Source organism: Carassius carassius, chromosome 21 (assembly GCF_963082965.1).
Source record: "Carassius carassius chromosome 21, fCarCar2.1, whole genome shotgun sequence".
NCBI lineage: Eukaryota > Metazoa > Chordata > Actinopteri > Cypriniformes > Cyprinidae > Carassius > Carassius carassius.
The window spans coordinates 15,357,268-15,382,799 of record NC_081775.1 but is presented as its reverse complement, the minus strand read 5'-3'; the positions used below and the strand labels follow the sequence as shown (position 1 = coordinate 15,382,799).

Here is a 25,532-nt window from a genome sequence, read left to right as displayed (position 1 = left end):
GTTTCCCTACTGATATTAAAGTCATTGAAACACTTACCTGGGCGCAGTGGGAAAAAACACAGAGTTCGAATCCCATTGAACAGTAGTGATAACGTGATTGTTTAGCTGCCATCCCTTGGCAAAAAATATATATACTTGTATATTTGTATTATAATGTATATTTTAGTGCCCATAAGGCTTCTTTTTGATGTGTAGAAGTTTGATGATCAAGGAACACTGAACACTGTCTCGCAGATTCGATTCACGAGCTAACTTGATTCCCTCGAAGAATCGATTCTTCAGATGTACCAGTCTATATTTACACCGGACAGTTTAATGAGAAACAAATAAGTTACGTCGCATCAATTTATTTACATTCAGTGCACTGGAACCCGAGGTTATGAGTGGAAGTCAAGAGAGCAGCGAAAGTTAGTCGAAAGCCTAATATGCTAGGCTATTTCTTTCTATATTCAATGTATTTTTCTTCACTTAACTTGTTCACAAACATTTGTGACACTAAAACTTCATAAATAAAGCTGTTGAGAGGGAAGGCAAGGGAGCCTGAAGTGGGAAACCTGAAATGGGGGTAGAGTTGATCGATTAAAAAAAGCTTTGTGATGGAAGGAGAATTGCTGTTGCTCCAATCGACACTCTGGATTCTGAACTCGGCAGTAATATCTTCTCCGTGGATTGACCTTCCATCAAAATATACTTTGTTGTTGCTGGCGTTTTATACTTCATGGAGTTAATTTTCAATATATTAATTCGATATAGCCCTAAATTTCAAACATTGTTTATCATAAAATACAGGAAGATTGAGTAAATTTAAATTCAGATAACAGTCGAGGCATTTTGGATATTACAATTGTGAATTGGTAAATGTTTCCATTTATTTACCTTAATGGATATGTGTCTTTAAAATGTTTTGCCACTGATAGATAAACAACAGTGTATCCCATACTCTAACCCAAGGGTCATTTGCATCTGTCAATCTTGTAGCATAGCGGTAGTTAAGTCAAAATTTTCATCTAAATGAAATGCATACAGCTAAATTTGGAAAGACTAATTATCCTAAAACTCCCTTTATTTATCATTTGGAAAAGGCACATGTGGATGGTTGAAATGAGCACAGAAGAGATGTGGTGATGTTATAGTCTGAAATCGTGCTCTAAAGCACTCCACTACAAATCATTTAATCAAACAGAACAAGGAGTATTCATTCCACATTACAAAATGGTCCAAGTAAAAACATATACATTTGCAACACCCTTCCATTTTACTTTACTACGTATGTAATGTATAACGCCATCAAATTCTACTGTACATGCATATGGAAACTGAAGAAAATTAGCCAGAAGCACAGAAAAACTCCACCAGCGAAGAACAGCCATACATCCTTGTCATAGTTGAGGAGAGAATCAGCACAGAAAGGCACTTTGCAATGTTTCATGTTTCGCCAACTTTTTATGTCCTATGAAACTGTAAAACACAGAAAATGTATATTTTATTGTTGCCATGGCTCTTGAACCTTATTTAATTTGTTCATGTTTAAAGTGATTCAAATTATTTGTAGGGATAGTTCTCCAAACAGCTGATGGTCCCCTAAGTTATCTCTTTATATATATATATATATATATTTGGTACATGCTTTGATAGTAAATAAGGACCATTAACTGTTTGGTTACCCACATTCTTGTGTTCAGCAGGAGAAAGACATTCATACAGGTTTGGAACATCTTGAAGGTGAGTAAATTATGTTAATTTTTGGATGAACTTTTCCTTTAAGAGCCCCACAACCTTACCATAGGCACTTTAACCTTCAATTGCAACTTCGGTAGCTCCCAGACATCCATTTATGGCATCCACAGTTAGGCCACCAGCCACTGCCAAGTCCTATAAAAATGAGAATATGAGAACTGAAACAAATACTATTTGTTGGTGGGGTGGTGGCAACATCGTTTTTCATACAATGAAGATGTTTAAAAATACTGAAGGAAAAATACCTTTATAGTTTCAGTTTCTACTTGTGGCATAATTTCATCTTGAGCCTGAAATGTATATAAATATTCATAATTTCACTCGCAGTAGCAGTATTTAATATAAAACTGTTCTTTTGTACTTTCTATTTAACAAACAATCCTGAAAAATCATGGTTTCCCCAAAAAATATAAAGGAGCATAATTATTTTCAACAGTGATAATTATAAGAAATGTTTTTTAGCACCATATCAGAATAATTTCTGTAGGATTAATGACTGCTGAAAATTTAGCTTTGCCATCTAAGTTATAAATTACACTGTACAATATATTCAGACAGAAAACAGTTATTTTAAATTATAATAATATATAACACAAAAAAAATTATATTTGTTTATATACTGTATTTTTAATCATATAAATGCAGTCTTGGTGAGCATGAAAGGTTTCTTTAAAAACATACAAATCCTAACTGACCTCGAACTTTTGTGTATGTGTGTACATATCTGTAAATAATGGGTTGCTGCAGTCAAGCTCACTTGTATAATCTTTGCTACAGGCACAGGCACAGGCACAGGCACAGGCTCAGGAGGAGGAATCGTTTCTGACAGTGTCTCTGATAGAACCTCGGGGGCATCTGTTGTTGTTTCTGGAATCTATGGGAAAGGCCATATATTCTATTTAGAGCCATCCAAGGAGCTAACAGGATTTAATACTTGATGTGCACATTGTAGGTGTGTCTCCTCTCTTCGTTCTACTGCTCACCTGCTCCTCTTCAACGGTTGGGTCAACAGCTACTGACTCAGTCACAACACATACTTCAGCGATGGGGTCACTTGTGGACTCGACCGAAGGCTTGAGCATGTGAAAACCCGAGGGCAAGAAACCATGTTTAAAATTAAACTTCAATCTAAAGGGATTCTGAACAAAGATGCTTGAAATTACCAGATGAAAGGAGTTAATAAAAAGCTTCTTTTTTTTTTACCGTTGGTTCTTCCAGTAGGACTGGCTGCTGCTGCTTCTGCTCAGGCTCTGGTTCCACTAAAGCTTCTGCAGGTATCGCAGCTTCCTAATAAAAGGAATGCATGTTATTTCTATGCCCCTTGGCATTCATTGCAAATGTTACTGAAGTGAGCTTTTTACCTCTACAGAGGAATATTTAACTTTAATGGACAGTTTACAAAAATAAAAAATTCTGGACTTTTTAATAACTCTCATATTGTTCCAAACATGTACGACTTTATCTCTTCTGCAAAACACAAGATACTAAGAAATGTATTTGTAATTTTTTGTTTGTTTAATATTTATTTAGTTTTTTTTGGGGGGGGGGGGGGGGATTCAAAACAGTTTGCCAAAGTCTACTTTCTAGAAAGGTTCCCTCAGCATCTATATAGTAGAAATATAAATATATAAAGTAAAATCTAAGTAAAAATATGAATGCTATATAATTAAACACGCCAAACTAAACAGTTCTTCCACGTTGTTATAATATGCTTTCTTAACTGCTGTTTTCTCACCACTTCCATTTGTTGTGTGTATTATTATTAAGAGATGAGTTTGCAACACATAAGGTACATTAAATTAACTTATATTGTATATTAGGGCCTTGGCATCTGTGTTCATGTTCCACAGAGGAAAGTCAGTCAGTAGGGTCCAAAACAACTCTACTATCACTGTATAGACAAAATTCTGAGATACATCTGTGTTTAAGTTCCAGAGAAGAAAGAAAGTCATACAGGTTTATAAAAGCTTACCACTGGAAACTCTTCTGGTTCAGGCTCTGCATGTACATCCTATAAGAAAGGAAGGAACTTGTTTAAAATGTATATATACATTTGTAAGCACTGTAGTAAGAAAAGTTTGACTTAAAAAACACTGACAAAATTGTCCAAGGGAGTGTAAATAGAAGGGCAAGAGTGATGCTCATTTCATGCCTAGTTATCCAAACAAGTACACAAAATGGACAAGACAGAGTCACCTGTAGTGCATGCAAATACATTCATGCAATGAGTCCATTGCTATGTGCCAAGAAGATGTATTGTGTCAGGCACCTCCGTGACTTCTGTGTGGACTTCAGCAGGCTCATTTTCAACAGTTATGGCTTCGGCTTCAACAGCAGGTTCTTCCAAGACACCGACAACACGCCCGTCGACTTCCACTGCAGAATCAGCAACAGGCTCAACTTCAGGTACTACTGTTTCTGTCACAGTTTCAACTGCAGCAACAGTTTCAGCTGTAGTCACCGTCTCTGGCACTGGCATCTCTACTACAGGATCCTCAGCAGGAAGCTCAGCTTCATCTTCACACTTGGTGTCAACCATCTCAACAGGCTGAGCTACAACATGAGTCTGCACCAGAACATCATAAAGATGAGGAAAAAATGCAAAACAATGTACACAAAATGCTCACGTTTACAGATCCTGGGCTTCAAATGTTACAGTACATGGAATTATAGTGAGTTGCATGTTAACCCTGTAAAGCCTGATGTGATATTTAGAAAAATATATTCTTTTGAAATTGATCTGTCTACTGAAATATATCATATTTATAAATCAAGGCTCTATGCTACCATTCAAAAGTCTGGGTACAGTAAGAATTATTTTTTTGTTTTTTTGTTTTAAAAACATAATAAATGCATTAAAACAAATGTTTTTACATATAAAGGCTTTAAGTAAATTACTTAATTTTGTTTTGTGGTGGTAAAACAAATAGAATCAAACCAAAATAAATTACATTATTTTCTATCTATACATATGTATATTAACCAACCTCTGTGGCTACAGGTGTAGTGTCCTCGAACTGGACCTGTCAATAGCATATTTTAAAAAGATCATAATTAACGAATGAACAAATTCCATTGATAAAGTCCATTATATAACCATTACATGCTTCTATATGTTTATTCTACAGGCACGATGTATGTTTGTTTGTATGTTTGTATGTTTTTGTAAAGCTAAAGTCCTTGTTAGTATGAGTTAATACATTTTCCTTACACTTCATAAAGCAAAGTTATGAGAAAAGAACATTAGTGCATTCTGAAAGTTAAGGTGCCGGGGCCTGGTAATAAGAAAAACCCATTTACCAGCCCATTAATGTGTGTGGTCAAAGGCAATGGTGTTTAGTAGATAAACAGTGGTGAAATGTCAAGGGCTGATGGGATAATGTATGTTACCATACCTCAGATTCTGCAGGGATCGACACTGGCTCATCTATAGATGTGACCTAAAAAAAAAAGAACAGTAAAACACAAAATTTTAAAGCTCAATGTCCACATCACACTAACGATCCAATGTGTTACAACTGTCTGTCATAAAGTCCCTTAAACTATATTATAATACTGATAATCACAACACTTCTTTAATTTATACTTTATGTAACAACAAGAAGATAAAAGGCTAAATGTTAATAATCCATATTCATAGCAGAACAAAGTGTAACACGAGTACAACATATGCATGTTGAAATATTGAGTATGATTTAATATTAATGTGTTCTACTTTGCTATGCCAGTCTCTGCATAGAGTACTAAACACTTGCACTTGCTGACAGAAGGTAAGTGCTCCAAACGCCCCCTGTGGGAGCAGAACAAAATGTTCCATGGCTAATTCAAGAGTTTGAAAAAAATAAATAAACAAGCAGTGTGCAGCCAAGCTGTTCTGAGATCGTCCACTTTTCCATCTGTGGAAGCCCATTTCTGCCATATAAGAATAAAGTTATGCTTTAGTATCACAATCATTATTATGACATAGCAAAGTAATAATTATGACAAGAAGTTTAAATTCTGCTTTTTCCCCCTCTTATGTGGTGGAAATGGACTTCTATACCTACCAGCATACAGAAATGTCAAATTGTCATACAAAAGTTTCTCTTTCCAGTGGGCCTCACTTAAGGTTTTAATGAGACTTTGGCTAAAATGTTAACTATAAAATAAAAATTATAAGCGAAAATCAATGAAAATTAATGCAAAAATTGAAAATCTTCTAATGCCATCGCAAACATGGCCACAAATGTTTTACAAGTCACCTTTATTAAGCATGAAAATGCCACTAGACAGCACTGAGAAAGTTGTACGGCAATTAAAAACTAAAAACTAAATTAGATAAAAAAATAAATAAAAACAAATTTAAAAATGATAAGAACCTAGGTGAAGTATTACTGTTTAATGTATGCACACATCATACACGCCTCATATGCAGAATGACATTTGTATTGTATTGTGCCACACAAAGACTTACACAGTACAAAAATACACACACAACTGTCATAAAGTTTGTTGTTAAAGAGACAAAAGAGATTCTGTTGGCCACCACGCCTCCTCAGAGCGGAGTATGTGCATGTGGTTATAAAATGAGCTTACAGTCAGATATCTGCTTCACATTCTTAAAAAAGTTTTACCATTTTAAACAAAAGATTGCATTTACAATTCAAATTTATTTAGTAGTAACTTCCTACACTCAAATTTAACAAATAATTAAAGGTGCCATACCCCCTCATAAGCATGCATGACTAGGCCATGTACCCCACCCAAGCACATTCCTCATCTCCACCCACCTATCTGCACATACAAGCTCCTCCTCCAAACTGTCTAACACAACAGACACTGACACACCCACCTTGGCCTACAACAAATACAAGGAGGGGAGAAAAAAAGCTAGGGGCAGACACAGAGACTACAAACTATTCTTTTTCCACCAGCTAAACCCCTTCACCAAGCCTCCATCCATTAAGGTGGGAGCTCACCTGGGTTTCCACAGAGACATCCAGTAAGTCAACAGGCTCGCGAGGGCCTCGAAACCAACTCAGAATGAGACCCATGCCGTCACAGACCTGACAATCTCCAGTAAACTCAGCCTTTAACCTGACACTCACTGCAAGGGTATGTGCCTCTCTTTCTCTCTCGCCCTGCCCTGTGCCACTCTCGGTGTGTGTGGATGTCCAACCCAAGCTCTTGTGATGTCTGTGAAGGGAGAGGAGAGGCTGAAGCAGAGCTCACAGGAAAAGAAGGGTGGGCTTTAAGAGCTTGACTGCTCTTCAAAAAACAGGAGGGAGGGTGAGGTGCAGGAGGTTAAGGAGAGAGTGGCAGTGATTTTAAATTTTGGTATCATTTAGGAGGAATGTCAGCTGTATAAAAGCACATTCAGTGTTGAGGAAAGCTGCATTACAATATTGTGTTACTCCATAGTGCTAGTTACTCCATTTTATGGAAAGTAGTGCATTACGTTACTTTAGTGTTACTTTTTGTCACCTGAGAATGTGTTACTTTACTAGTTACTTGAAAGGGTAATCTGATTATGTAATTTGCGCTACTTTTATTGTGTTAGCCCCAGCAGTGGGCACAATAATGTCAGAAAACAGATACATGCTGATGCTGCACTCTGGATGTGAGCAATGACATATCCAATACGGAAAGTAGAGTTTTGACATGCAGAACACACTTAACTAAGAAAACATGCTGAAAATGCACTATAATTTTTATTTAATATATAGATATTTATATTAATATAATGTATTAAACTTAACAGGCTTTTATGACACAAACAAGTAATAATGAAACATTACTGCTTATCCCAAACAAATCACATTCTGTTCAGAATATTTAACTGAATGAAGATGCAGTTTAAAGACTTCATGAAGATCAAGTTTGTAATAATTCTCAGTGGCAGTCTCCCAATAACCATTTTATAATTTATGGCCATTATCAAAGTAAATGTGCAGTGCAGTATTGCTGAAATCTCTTTATTTTATGTTTAGAGCTGCAGCTTTGTTTAAACAGTTGAAAAGATGCCAGTGTAAAAATGCAAGCCTTTTATCAGTTAAGGTGTGCTCACATTAACAAAAATTTGTGCGCGATACAAGTCTATTTTCTATTGTACCTATGTACATATAAATATCACAAAGGGCTTCCACAAGCTGGATTAAACAAGAAAAAAAAACATATGACCATATGAAACTTGAAACTGTTGCAAAATCTGTGTGGTTTCCCTGTCCCCCTCGGTTGAAATTGTGATTTCTTTACAATCCAACCCCCTCATGCTTGCACCCGGGACAAAAGGTCCAGTTGCCATCCCCTTTTTTGATAGCCCTGCTCAGAACCCAGTATGTGTGAAACTGGGCCTAAGGATAAATGCGAGAATATCTAATCTCATATATTCAACAGATTCCACAAGATAAAATCCTACAGAGCCAACTGGTATTCAATGACAACATGTCTTTAATACTGTTCCTAAAAAGGAAGCAGTATTCAGAACAGCTAATATTATTTTCAATAAAACTGCAGTTTGGAAGAATCTGGCTCCAGGCATGCTGTACACAATGTTCACTCACTAAAATATTGCCCTCGTTCTTCTATGCTGGCTGCAAAAGGCTATTGCTGCCAGGCAAATACGTATATTGGTCACAACAGTGACATCTACATGATAAATTACAGACTTACATACTTACAGACATACAATTATTTTGTGTGCACTTGATAATTATCAGCTCTGAACCTATATGAATGACTTCAAAGAATGGGGTTCAATAGCACATTACCTCTGATACTGGAATGACAATGCTTTCACCTTCCTCTGTCACATCTGGCTCTTTTGCAGGGGGTTCAACTGGGGTTTGTCCTAGGTCCTCTGCATCTTTCACCACTTTGTCTTGGATGGCATCTGTGACTAGGATTTCTAATGCGACTTCAGGTACTTCAGCAGGAACGTCAATGGGAGCAATCACTGGCAGGGGAATTGGAATGGCAACAGGACACTCTGAGGTTTTAGCTACTGGAATTAGAGCAGGAACTGGGGCAGGGACAGCACGCACTCCTGGGGTTCCCTTTCCAGAGGAGGCGAACCGCTCCTCCAGAGCCTTTCTCTGGGCCTGCTGCTCAAAACAAATGAAAGAATGAGAAATAGATGAGATTTGAAATCAGAACCAATTTAATTCTTATCTTTAGTTCACTTGACCGCATAATGGTATTAGACTGGGTTTAACAAATTCACTAAGAGCTTACATAAGTGAACAAAAGTTGGCCGTCTAATGGCAAAAAATGGCTGAATCCAACTGATTCAGACATGCCTAGTCAAGCGAGTTGGAAGAGTCAGCACCCCTCGGAGCTCTGGATGGGGCTAAACAGAATGGACAAAAATGCTAATCACATCATAATGGAACCATAATCACATTATAATCACACTCACAGCTTCATTAGCCAAAAGCAAGGGCTGGCCAGTGCAGTTTACATAGGCCTCTAAAGAATGTAAGCTCTCATTGTGCATGTATGGGGTGTACAGTGGCCAATGCAGTTAAGGCCAAATTATGCAACCATGTGTGACGACCAGCATCAGCACTGACAAAGCCAAATCAGGCAAAACATGGGCTCGAGTCCATGAAGCAGGCCACAACAGAATAAATGGTCTGGTACTTGGGGGAACAGATGAGGTGGTTAGAAAAAAAACTAAAAAAGCACATTTTGCTTCAAGGTTGTTCATTCTATAAAAACAGGATAAACTAGTTTGGAAGATGGGCCTACAGCTGAAAAAGATGAGTTAATTGGATCTGGCAGCTGAGTTTTAAAAGATATTTATTCTGCTTTGAAGCACTAGCAACAAACAGGGCGTTGGAATGCACTAATCCCCCATTACTCACTATTTCCTGTTTTACCAGGATGATTGGAGAGGGTGAAATGTGCACTGTTAAGGACCAGCTGTGTCTGGGGGATACTTAACAGCTAGAGAGATAAAAGATACCCCTCTATTTCTGTACTTGTGTGAAAGACAGTTCTGTTGATATGACTGCATGCCAAAGTTTTTGGGACAACAACAACTACATGTTTAGCTAAGAATGAAAAGAGTGAGATTTTAATGACATGCACTTTCAAAAGCTGCTGTAAAATTCAAACAAAGAGTCCAGTGTTCACATGCACAAACTGTGTGTGTTTCATTATGTCACTGGTCAGAGAAGTAAAAAAATGTCTTGGAGTGGTGAGGCATGGTCAGTATTGTTCAACATTCCTTTGCACTGACAGAATGTAAACTAAATTGCTTACCAAAAATATATCTATAAAAAAAATCAATGGGTTCATAATGGGTCAATGATACAGAAAACCAGTGGATGCTAAGGTTCTTCTGGTGGTCTCTGGACCAACAGCCTCTGTAGGAATGTGCCCTGAACCATGTTAGGAATCAGACTGGCTGAAGGGATGTGCCAAAATCAACATAAGTCCATATGAGTTTGGGGGTGGGGTCAAAAGGCAAGGTTTGGTTTGTTGCGCAGACAGAACAAAGAAACAAAAAAGCCAAAATGCAAACCAATCACACTAGAGGAAACAAATACACCCACAAAAAACATAGGGTAACTTATTTATTATTATTATGATTCTTGTATTTATTGTCACGCATAGTGCTACACTGTGATAATGCAGAAGGGTCAAAATCAGGAATATGTTATTTGAAATGGTCATTTCAAATGAACATTCCAAGCAACACTTTTTTAGGATAATACAATAATTGATAAGAGCAGTTATTAATGCAGTGAACCCTAAGGAATTGATGAATTAAGGAATACATAAATTAATTAATTAACTAATTAATTCAGGTTAATAAAAAAATATATATTTTCATATTCATATTTTTATATTATATTTATTAATTAATCCAAATATTTATATCTATACAAAGGGGTAAGTGTATTTCGGTTCCATTTCTTTACTGGTTCCAATGGGACACACCCCCTACTACTACAGATACCACTGCAAGTGAAATAATGGCAGAAAAGATTAATATATTCTTCATCTGGAAATAGACCAATGGCCAGGGAACAGAAAATTATAAACATATGGTTACTGTTCACTAAATCTGAAAGACTTTGCTAAAAATGCATTATTCTATATTTTCTTAAAAATAAAAAAATAACAAAAGTCCATGCAAAAGCGACAAACTTCAAGTATTAATTAAGTTTGCAAAATAAAAAAAAATACATCAGAATTGTTTGCATGACAATCTGAAAAAAAAGAAAAGAAAGAAAAGAAAAAAAGAAGAGTGTGAAATTAAATGTAGGTTACTCACCACTTTTCTCATTCGGCGCTTGTTCTTCTTTCTCTTGCTAGGCATGTTTACTGTGAATCCTGTTTTAGAATGAAAGAATAATAAGCGTATTTCTTCGGTCGTGCGGTGAGGCAATTGATGCTGAGCGGATCTGTCTCGCTCTAGCAGTCAGAATGACGATATGGTTCTATTTAAAGGCGCGTTGATTTTTTTCATCTCTCTGTCCGTCTGTGGGGGAAGGGGTTAGGAGCGCAGTCCACGCTTCTCAGCATCAGTCTTCGTCATGAGTCATGACATTAAGTGGGCAGACCCCACAGCACTTTGCAAGGTAGCATAACATTATTGCAACTTTGGTCCGACAGCACAAGTCGCGTTTTAACGCTACTCCACATAACACAGTAGTGTAGCCTATAACATTAAGTAACAGAAGTTGTAAAATAATTTACTTTATATTCATTTTGCTTTGGTGTTGAAAGGATAAAAAGCCAAGTTAACAGATCTAATTATCTGCCTCAGGGCGGGGTGTGCGATTGTAAGCGATTGTTTTAACGATGTGCGATTTGACATTATCTAGTATTTTGCAAAAACCATTCAAAACATCTCGGTTACGTATGTAACCACGGTTCCCTGAATAGGGAACGAGATGCTGCGGTGACGTCACCGTATGGGAACACCCCTCGGTGTGACGAATGTCTGAAGCCCTATACCATCCTGCCAATCCTATTGGCCAAATAGCACTTGACACCGCCCCACGCATGTGTACGCATCATATACCTGGGTGCCGCGCGCTATTTCGCTCAGATTTCATGAACTGAAGAAGAATGCTATCAAGGCATGGAACGGCCGGGACCGCAGCATCTCGTTCCCTATTCAGTAACCGAGATGTTCCCTTTCATAGGTCACTTCGATGCTGTGGTGACGTCACCGTATGGGAACCCTATACCATAACGCCTGACATACCTGATAGCTGGGATCCAAGGATGCATCTGCAGGGTGTAAAGCCTCCAAGACCACTTGCTGAAAGTGAAAGGGGTTCGAAGTGACCTTAAGGACATAATTAGGCCTCGGTCACAGCAATACTTTCACAGAGCCTGGTGCAAAATCCATGCACGAGGGTGAAACAGAAAGAGCCTGTAAATCCCCAACTCTCTTCAGGGAGGATAAAGTCACAAGAAGAACTGTCTTTAAAGTCAGGATTTTATCCGGTATAGTTTCCAAGGGCTCAAACGGATGCCCTGATAAACCTTGCAACACAATGGATAAATCCCATGAAGGAACTCCCATATTACGAATTCCACACCAGGCAGTAAACAGTTTCCATTTGAAAGCATATAAGCGTCTCGTAGAAGCTGCCCTAGAATTCATTATAGTCTCTGTGGTTTCAACAGAAAGACCGGGACATGTGAACTCACTCCTCTCAGAGGCCACGCCCACAGCTTCCATAGATTTGGCCTTGGATGCCAAATCATTCCCTGTGCTTGCGATAGTAAATCCTGTCTGAGGGGAATCTCCCATGGAGAGCCCGCTAACAGACTGACCAGGTCCGCAAACCACGGCTGTGTGGGCCCCCACGGAGCCACCAGCAGCAGCTGCTCCACTCTGTCCAGCCGTATCCTGGATAACACCGCTGGAATTAGACGAATCAGGGGAAAAACATACAAGCTGGTTCTGGGCCAATTGTGAGCTAACGCATCCAAGCCTAAGGGCGATGGAGGGCATAGGGAGAACCGCAGCGGGAAATGCGTAGTCATGCTCGACGCGAATAAGTCCACTCTTGCTTCTCCAAATATTTGCCATAAGAATCTCACCATTTGGGGGTGCAACCTCCATTCCCCCTGCTCCAGAGTCTGTCTGGATAGCAAATCCGCTCCGAAGTTCAAACGTCCGGGGACATGAACCGCTCGGATCGACAGAAATCTGTTTTGAGACCAAAGAAGAATATTTCTCGCCAGCCTGCACAGGGGGCGAGAGCGTAATCCTCCTTGATGATTCAGATACGACACAACCGCTATGTTGTCTGACCTGAGCAGTACATGACGGCCGATCAGCAGATTAGAGAAGTACTGGAGAGCTAGAAAAACCGCCAGTAATTCCAACCTGTTTATATGCCAACTGCGTTGTGTCGCCATCCATACTCCGTGAGATGGGCACCCTTGACAAACAGCTCCCCAACCGGTCAAAGATGCGTCCGTCGTGACAGTCTCTCGGGAAGCGCAAATCCCCAGCCGAACTCCGGCTAGAAGGAATTCGGTTGACATCCACCGTCTTATTGACATAACACACCTCCGTGCCACCGAAATCGTCCGATGCGGAAGACAACGGGGTGAAATGTTCCGGCTTGTCGTCCACCACTGAAAGGGGCGCATATGAAGTAAGCCCAGATGGATTACAGGGGATGCCGCTGCCATTAGACCTAAAAGTTTGAGGCACAAACTCACCGTCACTGTGCGACCCGCTTTGAAGTGACACATGCATGACGCGAGAGACTGAGCGCGCGGGAGAGTCAAAGTCTATTCCCAGAAAGGTTATCCGTTGAGAGGGAATTAAAACACTCTTCTGGAAATGCGTGCATAAGCCCAGGCTGTTTAGATGATTCAGCACAAGATCCCGGTGAGAGTGTGCTTGAGTCTGAGATTGTGCTAACACCAGGCAATCGTCTAAGTAATTCAACACGCGGACGCCCTGGAGCCGCAACGGGGCCAGAGCTGCGTCCATGCATTTTGAAAAAGTTCGGGGAGCCAGAGCTAAGCCAAAGGGAAGAACGCGGTATTGATACGCTTTGCCCTCTAAAGCGAATCTGAGGAACTTCCTGTGTCTCTTGATGATCTAAATATGAAAATGTGCATCCTTCAGATCGATCGTGACAAACCAGTTGTTTGGTTGAATCTGAGACAAAAAAGACTTTACCGTTAACATCTTGAATTTGCTCGTTCTGAGTGCAAGATTCAAACGGCGTGAATCCAAAATGCATCGCAACCCGCCGTCTTTTTTTGGAATAACAAAATAGCGGCTGTAAAAACCTGACTCCATCTGATAGGGGTGTATTTCCTCTATAGCCCCTTTGCTCAGCAGAGCTGACATCTCCTGTCGCAGCACCGCTATTTCCCTCAGCTTCTTAACCGTGGGAAGAATTCCGCTGAAAGGAGGCGGGCCTTTTCGAAACTGAATGGTGTATCCGTGACGAATTGTGCGTAACACCCATTGTGAAATGCCGGGCAAGCGTTCCCACGCGGCCCGAAATAACATTAGTGGTTTCAAGATTTCCGCCTTCTGCAACGTTTTCATACGCGTTAAAATGTCCGGGCACGAAAGGCTCGCGGCATCCGTAAGCAGGGGAAGCGCATGCGTCAAAGTCGTTGCATCTCGTTGTGTATAATCCTGAAGCGTGTCCACGGCAGGAATTAATCCAACAAGATGAACATCGGGCTCTGCCGCTAGCAAAAAGCGGCAGCTGTGTGAGCCGTCATAAATGGGCCGTCTTTGCCAGACCCTTGAACCGTCCCTCGGATTCTGAACAGAGTGTCTGAGGGAACGCTCGACATGGTAACTCGATCCAATGCTGCTCGAAGCGCCCTTTGCGCCGAGACAGTCAATGTTTGAGTGTGGGGACTGCAGTGAGAGGGTTGGATGCGTAAAAACGGTCCAACAGGGCTCTCTAGTGGAGGGCACAGTCCCTGGCAAGCAGCGAGAGTATCAGGAGCTCCTATTAGGGGCCCGAGAACGAGAGGCATTAGCCGTCAAGCTCAGGTCTAACCCCTTTCGCTGTCACTGGCGAGCCGGTGAAAAAGCCTTAGGACCCCAATCCTTACGAGGGGGCGCCATAGGTGAAGGCTCTTCTCGTGAGGCAACTCAATGGCTGGTGAGAGGAGGTTGAGCGAGAACGCGCAGGCGCCTGCCGCCGTTCAATCTCCCTGGGCCTGCGAGGAATCAGCTGGCGGAAGGCGGCTGATTGCTGTTTCGCTGCCCTAAATTTATCCACCACCGAAGTGACCGCCTCTCCAAACAAACCGTCCTTAGAAACAGGGGCGTCCATATGAAAAGATTTGTCCTTTTCTTTGATGTCGGTAAGATTAAGCCAGAGGTGGCGCTCAACCTTAATCAATCCAGCCATAGAACAGCCCACTGCTCGAACAGTATGTCTGGTAGCGCCAAATCCGTTACTCGCCGCAGCTCTTTCACAGCCTCCGGTGCGATACCCTCCCCTTCGTCGAGTTCCTTTAAGAGCTCCGCTTGGTAGGCCTGAAGGACCGCCATAGAGTGGAGCGTTTCGGCCGCCTGGCCTGCGGCCATGTAGGATTTCCCGACGAGGCTGGACGTGACTCGACACGCCTTAGAAGGAAGAAGGGGGCGAGACTTCCATGCCGTGGCCGAATTAGGCGCGAGATGTTTGGCGAGAGTCTCTTCCACCAGAGGCATCGCTGCATAGCCATGGTTCGCCATGTCAGAAATGGTGGCGAAAATGTATTGAAAAAGTGGCTTGAAAATGTATTGTAGTAAAGTCTGTTTAGGTAACTAGTTAAACATCTTTTTAAATCGGTGGCTTGTACAAGTGGTGTTGGTGTTGGACTTGGGTCTTGTAAGACGTAAAACATCCACATTTAGATTTACCTTAGTAACGACTGCATTCTACACAGTGTGTGAATATATGTATGTACCAAATAATAACAAATCTGACCAATTAATTTTAAAGACCTATATATACAAATCTATGTGTAATATACTTTTATGGCTACTATAAGTTAAGTGATTCGAGTTCTGATACATACACACATGATATAGCCTACACAATGTTTCCAGTCTGAAATACATACATTCCTGCTCTATTTTTCCCAGCCACCACTACACACACACACACAAATACCCCTTGCAGAGAAAGCAAGCCTGAGGAACTGGAGTTGAGCTGTGATAGGTTGACGAGTTACTTAACTAGCATGCCTGGTAAAAGGAAAACAGAGTGCTGTGCTTACAGTTTATTTTGATATTCCACTGAAGACTTTCTAACTAACTGTGCAACTACATATCAACTAACTCTCATTAATTTGCATCGGTTTACAGGGTACGTGGGAGGAGGGAGGGGCACAGGTACTAGAGTGGTGCTGATACTGTTTAAGACTGTACATGTGGGGTATATTTTCTAGTTTTAAATAAATATCATGTATCACATTAGATTTTAGAACTCATTTTATACTTCTTATTGTCTTGTACTGTCACTTAGAACTTTTTTAATCAGGTAATGTGTTATGGAAATCTATGGTCTTCACAGAAAGCTGCATAGTTGAATAGCAGAAATATATGACAGGTTTTCAGTCATTTTTGAAGCTTTTGACCCCTCAAGAGTAAAGCCTAAAGTGCAGTGATAGTGATGTTATTTTACATGCTTTACCTCCAAAGGATTGAAGTCTTTGTGTTAAACAAAATACTGAGACAATGTATGCATTTATTTTAAGTTGCAATGATTGTACTAATAAAAAGAAAACTATTAAAACTATTGTGTTGTATAATATGCATGTTAGTGAAATTTCACTAAACCTGTATGAATTACATGCTTGATATTGTTGGAAGGAAATTACATCCTGTATTTCATCTTATTTTCTTTCTTAATTACAGGCCTTTTTTGGTCATTGGTTTGGTGTAGAATGTTATCTCTGTTTGCTATTTTTAGGCATTCCTCAGGTCCACAAGTCCGCCTTAACCACTCCTGTTTACACACAGATTACAAACCCTTTTCTCTCATTCAAACTCCCTCCTTTCACTTCCATCCTTGGCCTCTCATTTTCCCATGTCACCCTCTGACCCCCAGACACACTCCACTATCAGTTCAACAGTCATCACTGTCAGTTCTTAAATCAAATCACCTGCCAGCTCTGAGGACCTCTCTCCTTTTCACAGAATTAAGACTAAAAAGCATATATTGTGTTCATTCTTTATTTTAAACAGGAAAAATAATCCTACATTATTTTACATATGTCTGTATACAGATATGAGCAACATTTATAATCTCTTTCATTAACAGTGTAACGTTAATATGAATGTGCCCAACTTGTTATAAACAAGAAGTTTAGAACATCCTAAGTTTACTACAAACATAAGTGAATAGAACTGGAAAGTTACATGAGCTTGTTTTTAGGTGCCTATTCCGCCAATTGTTTTTTTTTTTTTTTTTTTTACATTTTATTATTCTGTGCACTTGTCACTAAATCTGCATATCTGAGTAATAAAAGCAAGAAAATACATGGGATTAGATACAAGATTGCAAGCGAAAATCACGTTAGTAGTCTGATTTAGTGATTAAATTATTATAAAATAAAAAGTTACATACTTCAAGCCAACCTCTACCAAAGTCTGTCTAAACATTGAAAAAGTAGCACATTTGCCCATTAAAAAGCACTTGTGACAAAGTACTGTAAAAGGCTCAAAAATGGTTTTGGGACATGCTAGCTGGTTTTTAGTTGGTCTAAAATGATCATTAGTTAGTAAACCATCTTGGACCACCAACAAACTTGATGGTCAGGCTGATTTTTGGAAAATGGTGACTGGTTTTCAAACCAGCTAGACCAGCTTTATAACTCGGAGACAGATGAAAACAAATTCAGCAGAACACGTTTGCTGATCAGCTGATGCTTGAGACACTCACTTATCCCATCTATCTTCCCCTGAGGTCACTTTGTTTTCTTCTGCCCTTCTTTCAGGAAGGTGTTTCTATATTTCTCAGTCTGATAGTAATCAGAGTCAATAGGTCCTGGAGAGTCATTTAAGGTGAGGAACACATCTTTGTTAGACACTGTCACTGTGTGGACTCTTTGTTTTATGCCTTTAGAGCACCGGGTTGGTTTCAGGGGCTTCACAGAAGGGTTCACTGCCTGGTAGAGACCCTCACCTTCAGCTAATGTAATTTTATACTTATGCCACGGGCACACTAAACATGTGCGGCCATCAAAGTCCTTCTTTGGCAAAAGAGAAAATTGAAAGTTAAGCAAATTTGTGGCATTCAATATAAATAAGAAACATAAATTGCCTAATGAAAGTATTTATAACAACCCACCTCTATATCACCTTCCTGAAGTGGACCTCCAGAGTCTTCAACAAAATGAAAGCATAAAAAAGCACAACAGTGTTATTTGAAACGTACTGTTTAATATATGTGAACAGATATATTTTATGAACATACTAATGAGGACTGAAGGATTTACATGGCCTTCAATCTGTAAAATTCTTAACAGGCAAAATAATTATCCATGTCTAAACACTTTAGGGTGAACTATCCCTTTAAGTCAACCAGCTCTTAACTTACGATAGCAGCGCACGTCAATAGCATAGAAGTCCCCCTTGTGGTAAATCACCAGAACATCTCTTTCACCAACTGACTTCACCACCCGTCTGGCTTGAATTATATTCTCTTTCTTCCCTATGAAATAAGAATGTCTGGATACAGCTGCCACATCTTCATCAGAGCTCATGTTTCCCCCCCAATCTTCTGACACTGTGAAATGGTCCAGAGGAGACAACATCAGAACTGCGCAAAATAATAATAAAATAGACAAACAGACGGACTTAATTGTTAAGATTAACAGCAATAGAAAGAATAGAAAAACAACCCAAAACAACAAAAAACTACTTCTACCGCAAAAATGTAAATATCGAAAATGTCTGCTGCGGGAGACTTACCATTTGAGTAATTAATGAGGTAGGTCGTTTGTGCCCTGTTTTGGGAGTGTTTTTAAAAGTAATTTATAAATATAAATTACATTACATTATGGTCAATTGTGTGTACTATGTGTATTAATGTGCATAATTGCATTATTATATAATTGATGCATTATATACATTAATAAAAAAAAGTTTGTGATTCCCTGCATTAGGGTACTTGTAATAAGAAATAACTTGAATTTGTGCATTTTAATGTGTTTGAAAGACAAAAGCCTTCCAAAGACATAGAAACACATGGTTAAATGACCCATTGATTAGTTTTTGTAAATCCAGTGTTCAAATGCTGTGTCGTCCTTCATTCTTCTGTGTAGATTACAGCCGCTTCACTATACTGGTCTTTATATGGAAACCCACAAAACTGAAAGAGTTTCCGGGTGTTTATAAGAAGTAGGATATTTTAGGAAGTAAAATTTAAAAGATGAAACAGAAATAGGAGGAATAACTAATATATTATGAATAATAAAAAATGCAACTGCAGTCTGATTACCTGTGTTTGACGTTTATTTCTCAAAACGTGATAATCTTCTCTGGCATCTTTCTCACTTTGTCGCGTTTCAAGACAAATGATCAGTATATATTTATGACTTAAATATTAAAGAGGAAATCACAAAGTGAAACAATGCGCAGTAGTTTCCTGTTATGTCCAGCGCTTGCGTTTCAAAATAAGAGTTTAGACCGCAAATGAAGAGTTTCTACTAGAAGGATGAACTTTTCTGTTTATTATTATTATTATTATTATTATTATTATTTTTTTTTTTTTTTTTTTTTTTTTTTTTTTTTTAACGCGCAATTTTAACAGCATTTTATTTTTTGGTGGCGTAATTTTAACCATCCTGCTTTCAGATTAAATTTTTTATTTATTTATTTATTTTATTTTATGTATTGTGAAATTGTATAATTTAGGTTCCGTTTTCACAGTTATTTCATATTTTGTCTTTACTACTCATTTTCAATTAAAGAAAGACTTATAGCCTATTAAATTGGAGACCTATATAAAAATGGCGTACAGTAGGCTATGTCATCACAGGACATTAATGTTCCCTTGTGTTTCATGTCAACTACGCGTAGGCTATGTTTGTTTAATAGAACAAACACGTAACCCTGTTTTTATACTGTCTATGGTAAAACCCCATAACAATATATAATAAATTTTAATGTAAAACCTTTAGGTGGTGCTGTTGATACGCAACCCAGTTGCAGAAGTGGCCATATCTGTCAATGTCAGATCAACGACTTCAATTATTGTATATATGAAGTTTTTTTCCTCTCCAGTTATAACTCCACTCACATGCTTTTTGCATAGTGTTTTATGTTATCTGAGAAGCCATGTTTATTAACAATAACATTTAAATGACAGTTGCAACTGGCCTCAAATCTCATTCAAAATACAAAAACAATAAATACTTTAAATTTAAAAACTATTATGTTTAAAAACAATAAATACAAAGAGTAATAAATACAAAACAGACTCAGAACAGAGCATATAATGAAATCATTACAAAGGCCTGGGACATTTTTATGCAGGATTAGAAATGTCTATAGTTTGGGTAAAATTGAAACTTGGAAACCTATGGGATTTCAGTCTGAAGATAAATACTTACACTAATGTCAATAATTAATTTATTATACTCTGTGACTTATTTCTGAATCTCCAACACAGGCCAAAACAGATGTTTACTTATTGTGTATAATGAACAAACATGGCAGCCTGCACTCTAAGATTTATGAAATTATAAATGTACAAGGGTTTAATGAAATGGTAATTTACTGCAAGCCATGCTTGCTTTTTTTAATTTATTTTTTTACATTAATCGTGGGATACATTTGCACTAAAAATTCACAAAATGTCAATCTACTTTAAATAAATATAATTTTTACATGCATTTCATCATTTGACCTGATGCTTTTGGGTGTAAACATTTAAAACAGCTTTTTATGTCCCTCCTCCACCCCTCTATTTTCCTTCCATTGCCTGACTGAGAATGCATTAACCCAGATTCTTCCAAAGGCCAAATGTTGCTTTTAACAGCTAGCATCATGGGAATTAAGAGCAGGATGTTTTATTTACATCAGAGAGCAGCAGAAGTGGAAAATAAGATGAAACCTTGGTAGCCTACACTGTGTGCACCCATTCCCTGAAACGGCTGAACTATAAACACAGAAAAGACAGTACAGGTATAGACAAATATTCTTCCCATCCTTCCACTGAAATGTACTGCTTTATGCATAACCCTTATTTATAATGTAAGTTGTGTAGTAGAATCTATTGAAAGCAACAAGCGCAGTGGCTATGGCAAACTTGAAAAGCAATCAAAGGCTGAAACAAGGGTGCATTTTTAAATATAACTGCACAGCTAATTAATGCTTTTGGTTCATGTAAAACTGTGAGCTTGATATAGCCAATAACAGATGGTAAAAGGGCCGGAATCAACCTCGAGCATGCCAAACATACAGTACACATCGCTTGGCAGTTGTAACTCCACAGGCTGTCTGCTGCAACCCCCTTTAGTAAGTATTACTAGACTAAATGATTTTCCTCTAAACAGGGAGCCAAAAGGTACCATTTATTTTCAATATTTTGAGTATTATGAAATAGCTTAAGTCAATCCATTTTCATGTACAACACTCCATCTGCTGCTACTTTGGAATCACAATTATGTTGCTTAGAATTAAAGCCATAGAAAATTGCACTTTTCACTTATCTGGACAAAAAAATTATTTGCTTTTATTTTCTGGCTCATCTTTCATTCTGTGAAAAATGTTAGTTTTAGACATATTGAAGAATTAAAAAAAATAATAAAAAAATAAAAATCTCAAAGGAAAAAGCTTAGGTTTTTAAGCTGACAATAAATAAGTTATGGGATAATGAAAGACATTATGGAATACTATGAATTCTAAAAGGTACTTAAAGTCAATCTTCTCCCTCGGTCTCCTTTTCACGTAAGTGTAGGTTTAATTGTGTATTCATTTACTACGCATTCATTTGCTTTATATGGTAAATAGAGAGCAATAGCAGTGTAATTTATGCTTATTTTGACATTTATTCACAATAGTGTCTTGCACAGAATTTTACTTGATTTTGCCTATTCAGGATTGAACAATACATGAAACTGTGCATTGAACATATGCAAGGGTGCAGAAGCAAATAACAACAGTTGCTTGATGTACTGTGAATACAGGTAGTGCCAGTCCTATTATATTGTGACAAAAAGTGAGGCACAGGATGAGTTAAAAGTGAGACATTTTTTGTTCTGTATTAACCTGTTAAAAATTTACTTCAATATATTACAATTATATCCTAATCTAATCATGACAAACTATATATCGTTGGAAAGGTCTAAGACTCCTTAATAGATATTTGACCCCTTTTTGTTGTTAAAAATTATGAAGGAACAGTAAAAGATTAATTTATAAAAAGAGTGCACCTCAAAACATATACATCATAACAGGAGTTATGACCTTTGTCACAAAAAATCTACTCCGCTTCCTTTTTCCCTATCACATGTTTTAGTAATCATCATAAATTATATATCATTTGAACGCTTAAATACTCCAAATTCATCCTATGAAAACCATTTTGAAATTGGACACTGCGTTACCATGGAAATCGTACTTTAAAATCTTTTAGCGTGCTCCTCCCCCTTAGTGGGGGGGGGGTCATATTCCAAATGTATTACGGTCTTTTAGAATCAAAACTTTTCATAATCTTGACAAAATACATATCGTTGGAAAGGTCTGAGTCTCAAGATTCCATATTTGGTGGTTATTTTGTCATAGACATAATATTGAGAGAGAAATTGATACATTTGTGACAGAAAAATGCATCCAAAAAATTCAATGGAGTTTCAATGGCACCCGGTGGCTTTTTGTGGTATTACGCCTAAACAAAATTGCATATGAACCTAAATTTTTTTTATATCAACTTCAAATTTGGTACACAACTTATTTAGACATATGGCTTTAATTTTATAGCAATTTTGGATTAAAACATATTTTATAAAATATTTATTTTATATAAAATATAATAAAAATAAAATAATAAATTTATTTACAGTAAATTTAAACTTCTATAACTTGTTTATGCTTTCATTTTTTGAAATGATTTCACATCTGCAATAATCTGCAGATTGTCTTCTTTAAAAAGAGACCAACCTTTTATCTGTATTCAAAAGCGTTTATGAATTATGACAATTTAAGTGTGAATAGTGTACTTTCACGTCTATGTTTAAAAATGGGGTTGACAGTTAAGAGGTTAAATAGCAGCTTAACCTGATTTCCTGGTGAATATGTAGGTTATGTAGGGCTCTCTTTTTTCTTCTTTTTTTATCCAGGTTACAGGCAGACAGATGGTTCTCAGCAAGATGAGCAGCTATCCATGTACACACATGAGTGTGTGTGTGTGTGTGTGTGTGTGTGTGTGTGTGTGTAGGCTATATAGTATTTATACATAGCCTACTGTATATGTAAAAAATAATAATAATAATAATATAAGGAATAATATAAATTATTTATTTATTTATTTATTTGTTTGTTTGTTTATTTATTATTATTATTATTATTATTATTATTATTATTATTATTATTATTATTATTATTATAAATATCCTTTAAATATCCCAATTGAAAAAGTGAAGTACGTATTTACAAAGTAAGCTCACTACCCAAGAGAAACTCAGGGGTTAATGGAGAGCGGTGAGTTGAGTTTGTCCAGCCTCTGGAGAGTCTGCGGGTGCGGGACCAGTCCCGTCTGAATGAAGGTTACAGACACTCAGAGACAGAGCAGGAGGAACCCAACCCAAACACATCCTGACAGACACAGAATAATCTATGAATAACAAAAAAATCCCAAAGCTAGGTACAGATCGGTAAGTGTCACATGACGCTGACTTTCATTCAAAAAGCATTGCATTGTAACAGTTAACGTAGAACCTGGAGAAGGGTTTGTGTGACACGTAGCTTGATGGCAAGATGCCCTTATTCTCCGTGCTAGAAGAGTTCCTGTGGATACAAGGAGTCGTCTATTAAGTTTCACAGCTGAAGTTTCAGTGAAAGATGATTGTAAATAAGAGGTAGGGGGTTATTCAGTCCAGTTATGTGTTAACGTCCTAGTATGCTTTACGTTCACTACATTGCGGTTTGCTGTGATAGCGGTCGATGAGCAACTGTCAAAACGAATCATTTTAGGCTCTTTACGTTTAAAGGACCGTGATCGTGTAAACACAAATATTGTTTTATCAGTATCGTTAGACCCCGAGCTGCTGTTCAACCAAATTCAGACTTCAGAGCGCCCCTTCTAAGTTCTAACAAAATTACCATGGTAACCTGGGTTTCCGCTAAAATACCAAAGTTACGACAATTATTGTTACTATAAATGATTAAGGCCCTCAGACAAATAAATGTAAGCATATTTCAGTTGCAAAATTGGCATTTGAACACTGCAATTATGCCTGTATTTTTCAGTGCTTTTCAGTATTACTGTAACATTACATTGTATTTTGATTTGTGTGTGTGTGTGTGTGTGTAACCGACAGTCATTGAAAACCTCATATTGATTTAAATTACCACCACCAAAATACCAATAATGCTTAAATAATTCCTCTGTTTCACACATTTTACCACATCTTACACCAATCGAATATGTACAATATTTCCTTTATAAAGCAGTACAGCTATATATTATTTATCTTTGTCAGTTAGTATGGTTAAGATCCATCTCTTCACCCATCTAAGGTTGTTCCAGCATTTTATGGCTTGTGCAGGCAGTTAGTGCACACAGTATAGCATGGAATATGAGTGCAGCAGATGTAAGGAGGTTATTAGTTTTGGTGCTCAGTATTGCATTCAGACTATAATGTAATATCTGATCTCAAAGCTTGTTTTGAATGGCCTGTATAAGATGATTATATATGAGCTATTTTTGTGTTCTGTGTCTTGATTCGAAACATTTCCCCAGAGTGTTTTTTCCCCCCAGTTACTGATAACAAGATCAGAGGAAGATCGACTACTTGTTAACCATACCCTTTTTTATTTTATACTGTAGCTTTTATGTTTTTGATTTTATGCTTATTATTCATTGCCTAAGCTCCCATAACAAGAAACATTTTATTGTTTGAAACAATAATACTGTAGCTATATCAGTAGAACTGAACTCTACAACCCTTAACTAAATATAGAATCCTTCAGACTGCTTCTAACATAATTTGACTAATGCAGTTTGACCTCGGTTCAGGATATTGATGCACTTGCAGTGCTGGCAGAGGAACAGTGCATTGTGCCATCCTTACACAGGCTCAGGGAGAAAATCGTTCTCATGAAAGTCAAGTACGAGAGCTTTCTGCATGGAAAGTGTGTGGTCAGCGATTTTCCCCTCATCTCTCAGTGGCTCGATCAAGATTGCTGGACTGTTGTCTTCCAATGCAGTCTGATCTTGTTGCTGTTTGTGCCCCGCAGGTCTCTCCGAACAACCAGGCCTTTGGTGAACAGGAGTTGCTGCTTTGAACTACAGAAGGTGTGAGGAAGAACAGGCCTGAAGATAAGCAAACAGCAGTTACTAGGTGAAGGTGAATGTCTTGTTTCAAAGAGTGCTGTCAGCAGACTGCGACACCGGAAAATTGTTTATCTACGTCTTCCACTTATTGTCTGATGCGCTCAGCGGTGGCAAATATAAGCAGCCTTGTTCACCACTGGATTTTGATTGATCCTTTTTGTCACTTTGAAAAGAATTTACACCTAATAATACATCAATAATCACTGCCAGTGCAGATTCTGTCATCATCTACCAGAACCAGGACTAAGTTTATTCTTATCTTTTAATTCTACTCGACCCTCTCATCTCAGCTGCCAAGAC

The 25,532-nt window shown here is 38.1% G+C and overlaps 2 protein-coding genes across 3 annotated transcripts in view; both read right to left on the bottom strand.

Annotated features, from left to right (window-relative positions):
- LOC132097611 (Rieske domain-containing protein) overlaps positions 1 to 19,326 on the bottom strand; it is a 143,343-nt gene extending 124,017 nt beyond the window's left edge. The window contains exons 1-4 of one of the 2 annotated variants that reach the window (XM_059503461.1): positions 19,173 to 19,326; positions 18,270 to 18,458; positions 18,021 to 18,055; positions 17,315 to 17,922 (exon numbers count right to left, since the gene is read on the bottom strand). In XM_059503461.1, coding sequence (XP_059359444.1) covers positions 17,638 to 17,922; positions 18,021 to 18,055; positions 18,270 to 18,435 — 486 coding nt within the window. In that variant the 5' untranslated portion in view covers positions 18,436 to 18,458; positions 19,173 to 19,326 and the 3' untranslated portion in view covers positions 17,315 to 17,637. The remainder of the gene's footprint in view (positions 1 to 17,314; positions 17,923 to 18,020; positions 18,056 to 18,269; positions 18,459 to 19,172) is intronic. The other variant, XM_059503463.1, reaches the window with a different exon arrangement.
- On the bottom strand, positions 1,123 to 11,196 carry si:dkey-164f24.2 (uncharacterized protein LOC566607 homolog). Its single transcript, XM_059503458.1, has 12 exons — positions 11,000 to 11,196; positions 8,487 to 8,819; positions 5,133 to 5,177; positions 4,725 to 4,760; positions 4,007 to 4,303; positions 3,710 to 3,748; positions 2,941 to 3,024; positions 2,721 to 2,810; positions 2,495 to 2,611; positions 1,983 to 2,027; positions 1,782 to 1,872; positions 1,123 to 1,458 (listed from the first exon to the last, which is right to left on the bottom strand). The coding sequence occupies exons 1-11, from the start codon at positions 11,042 to 11,044 to the stop codon at positions 1,792 to 1,794; spliced, it is 1,212 nt and encodes a 403-aa protein (XP_059359441.1). The 5' UTR covers positions 11,045 to 11,196; the 3' UTR covers positions 1,123 to 1,458; positions 1,782 to 1,791.
- Positions 19,327 to 25,532: the final 6,206 nt, after the last annotated feature.

What these genes read in the sequence shown, in the direction of transcription:
- si:dkey-164f24.2 (XM_059503458.1), bottom strand. Translation starts at nt 11,044, where the DNA reads ATGCCTAGCAAGAGAAAGAAGAACAAGCGCCGAATGAGAAAAGTG. An exon ending in CTACACCTGTAGCCACAGAG is followed by an intron (nt 4,304 to 4,724) that starts GTTGGTTAATAT and finishes GTTCTGGTGCAG; the next exon opens with ACTCATGTTGTAGCTCAGCC. An exon ending in TCCTACTGGAAGAACCAACG is followed by an intron (nt 2,811 to 2,940) that starts GTAAAAAAAAAA and finishes CACATGCTCAAG; the next exon opens with CCTTCGGTCGAGTCCACAAG.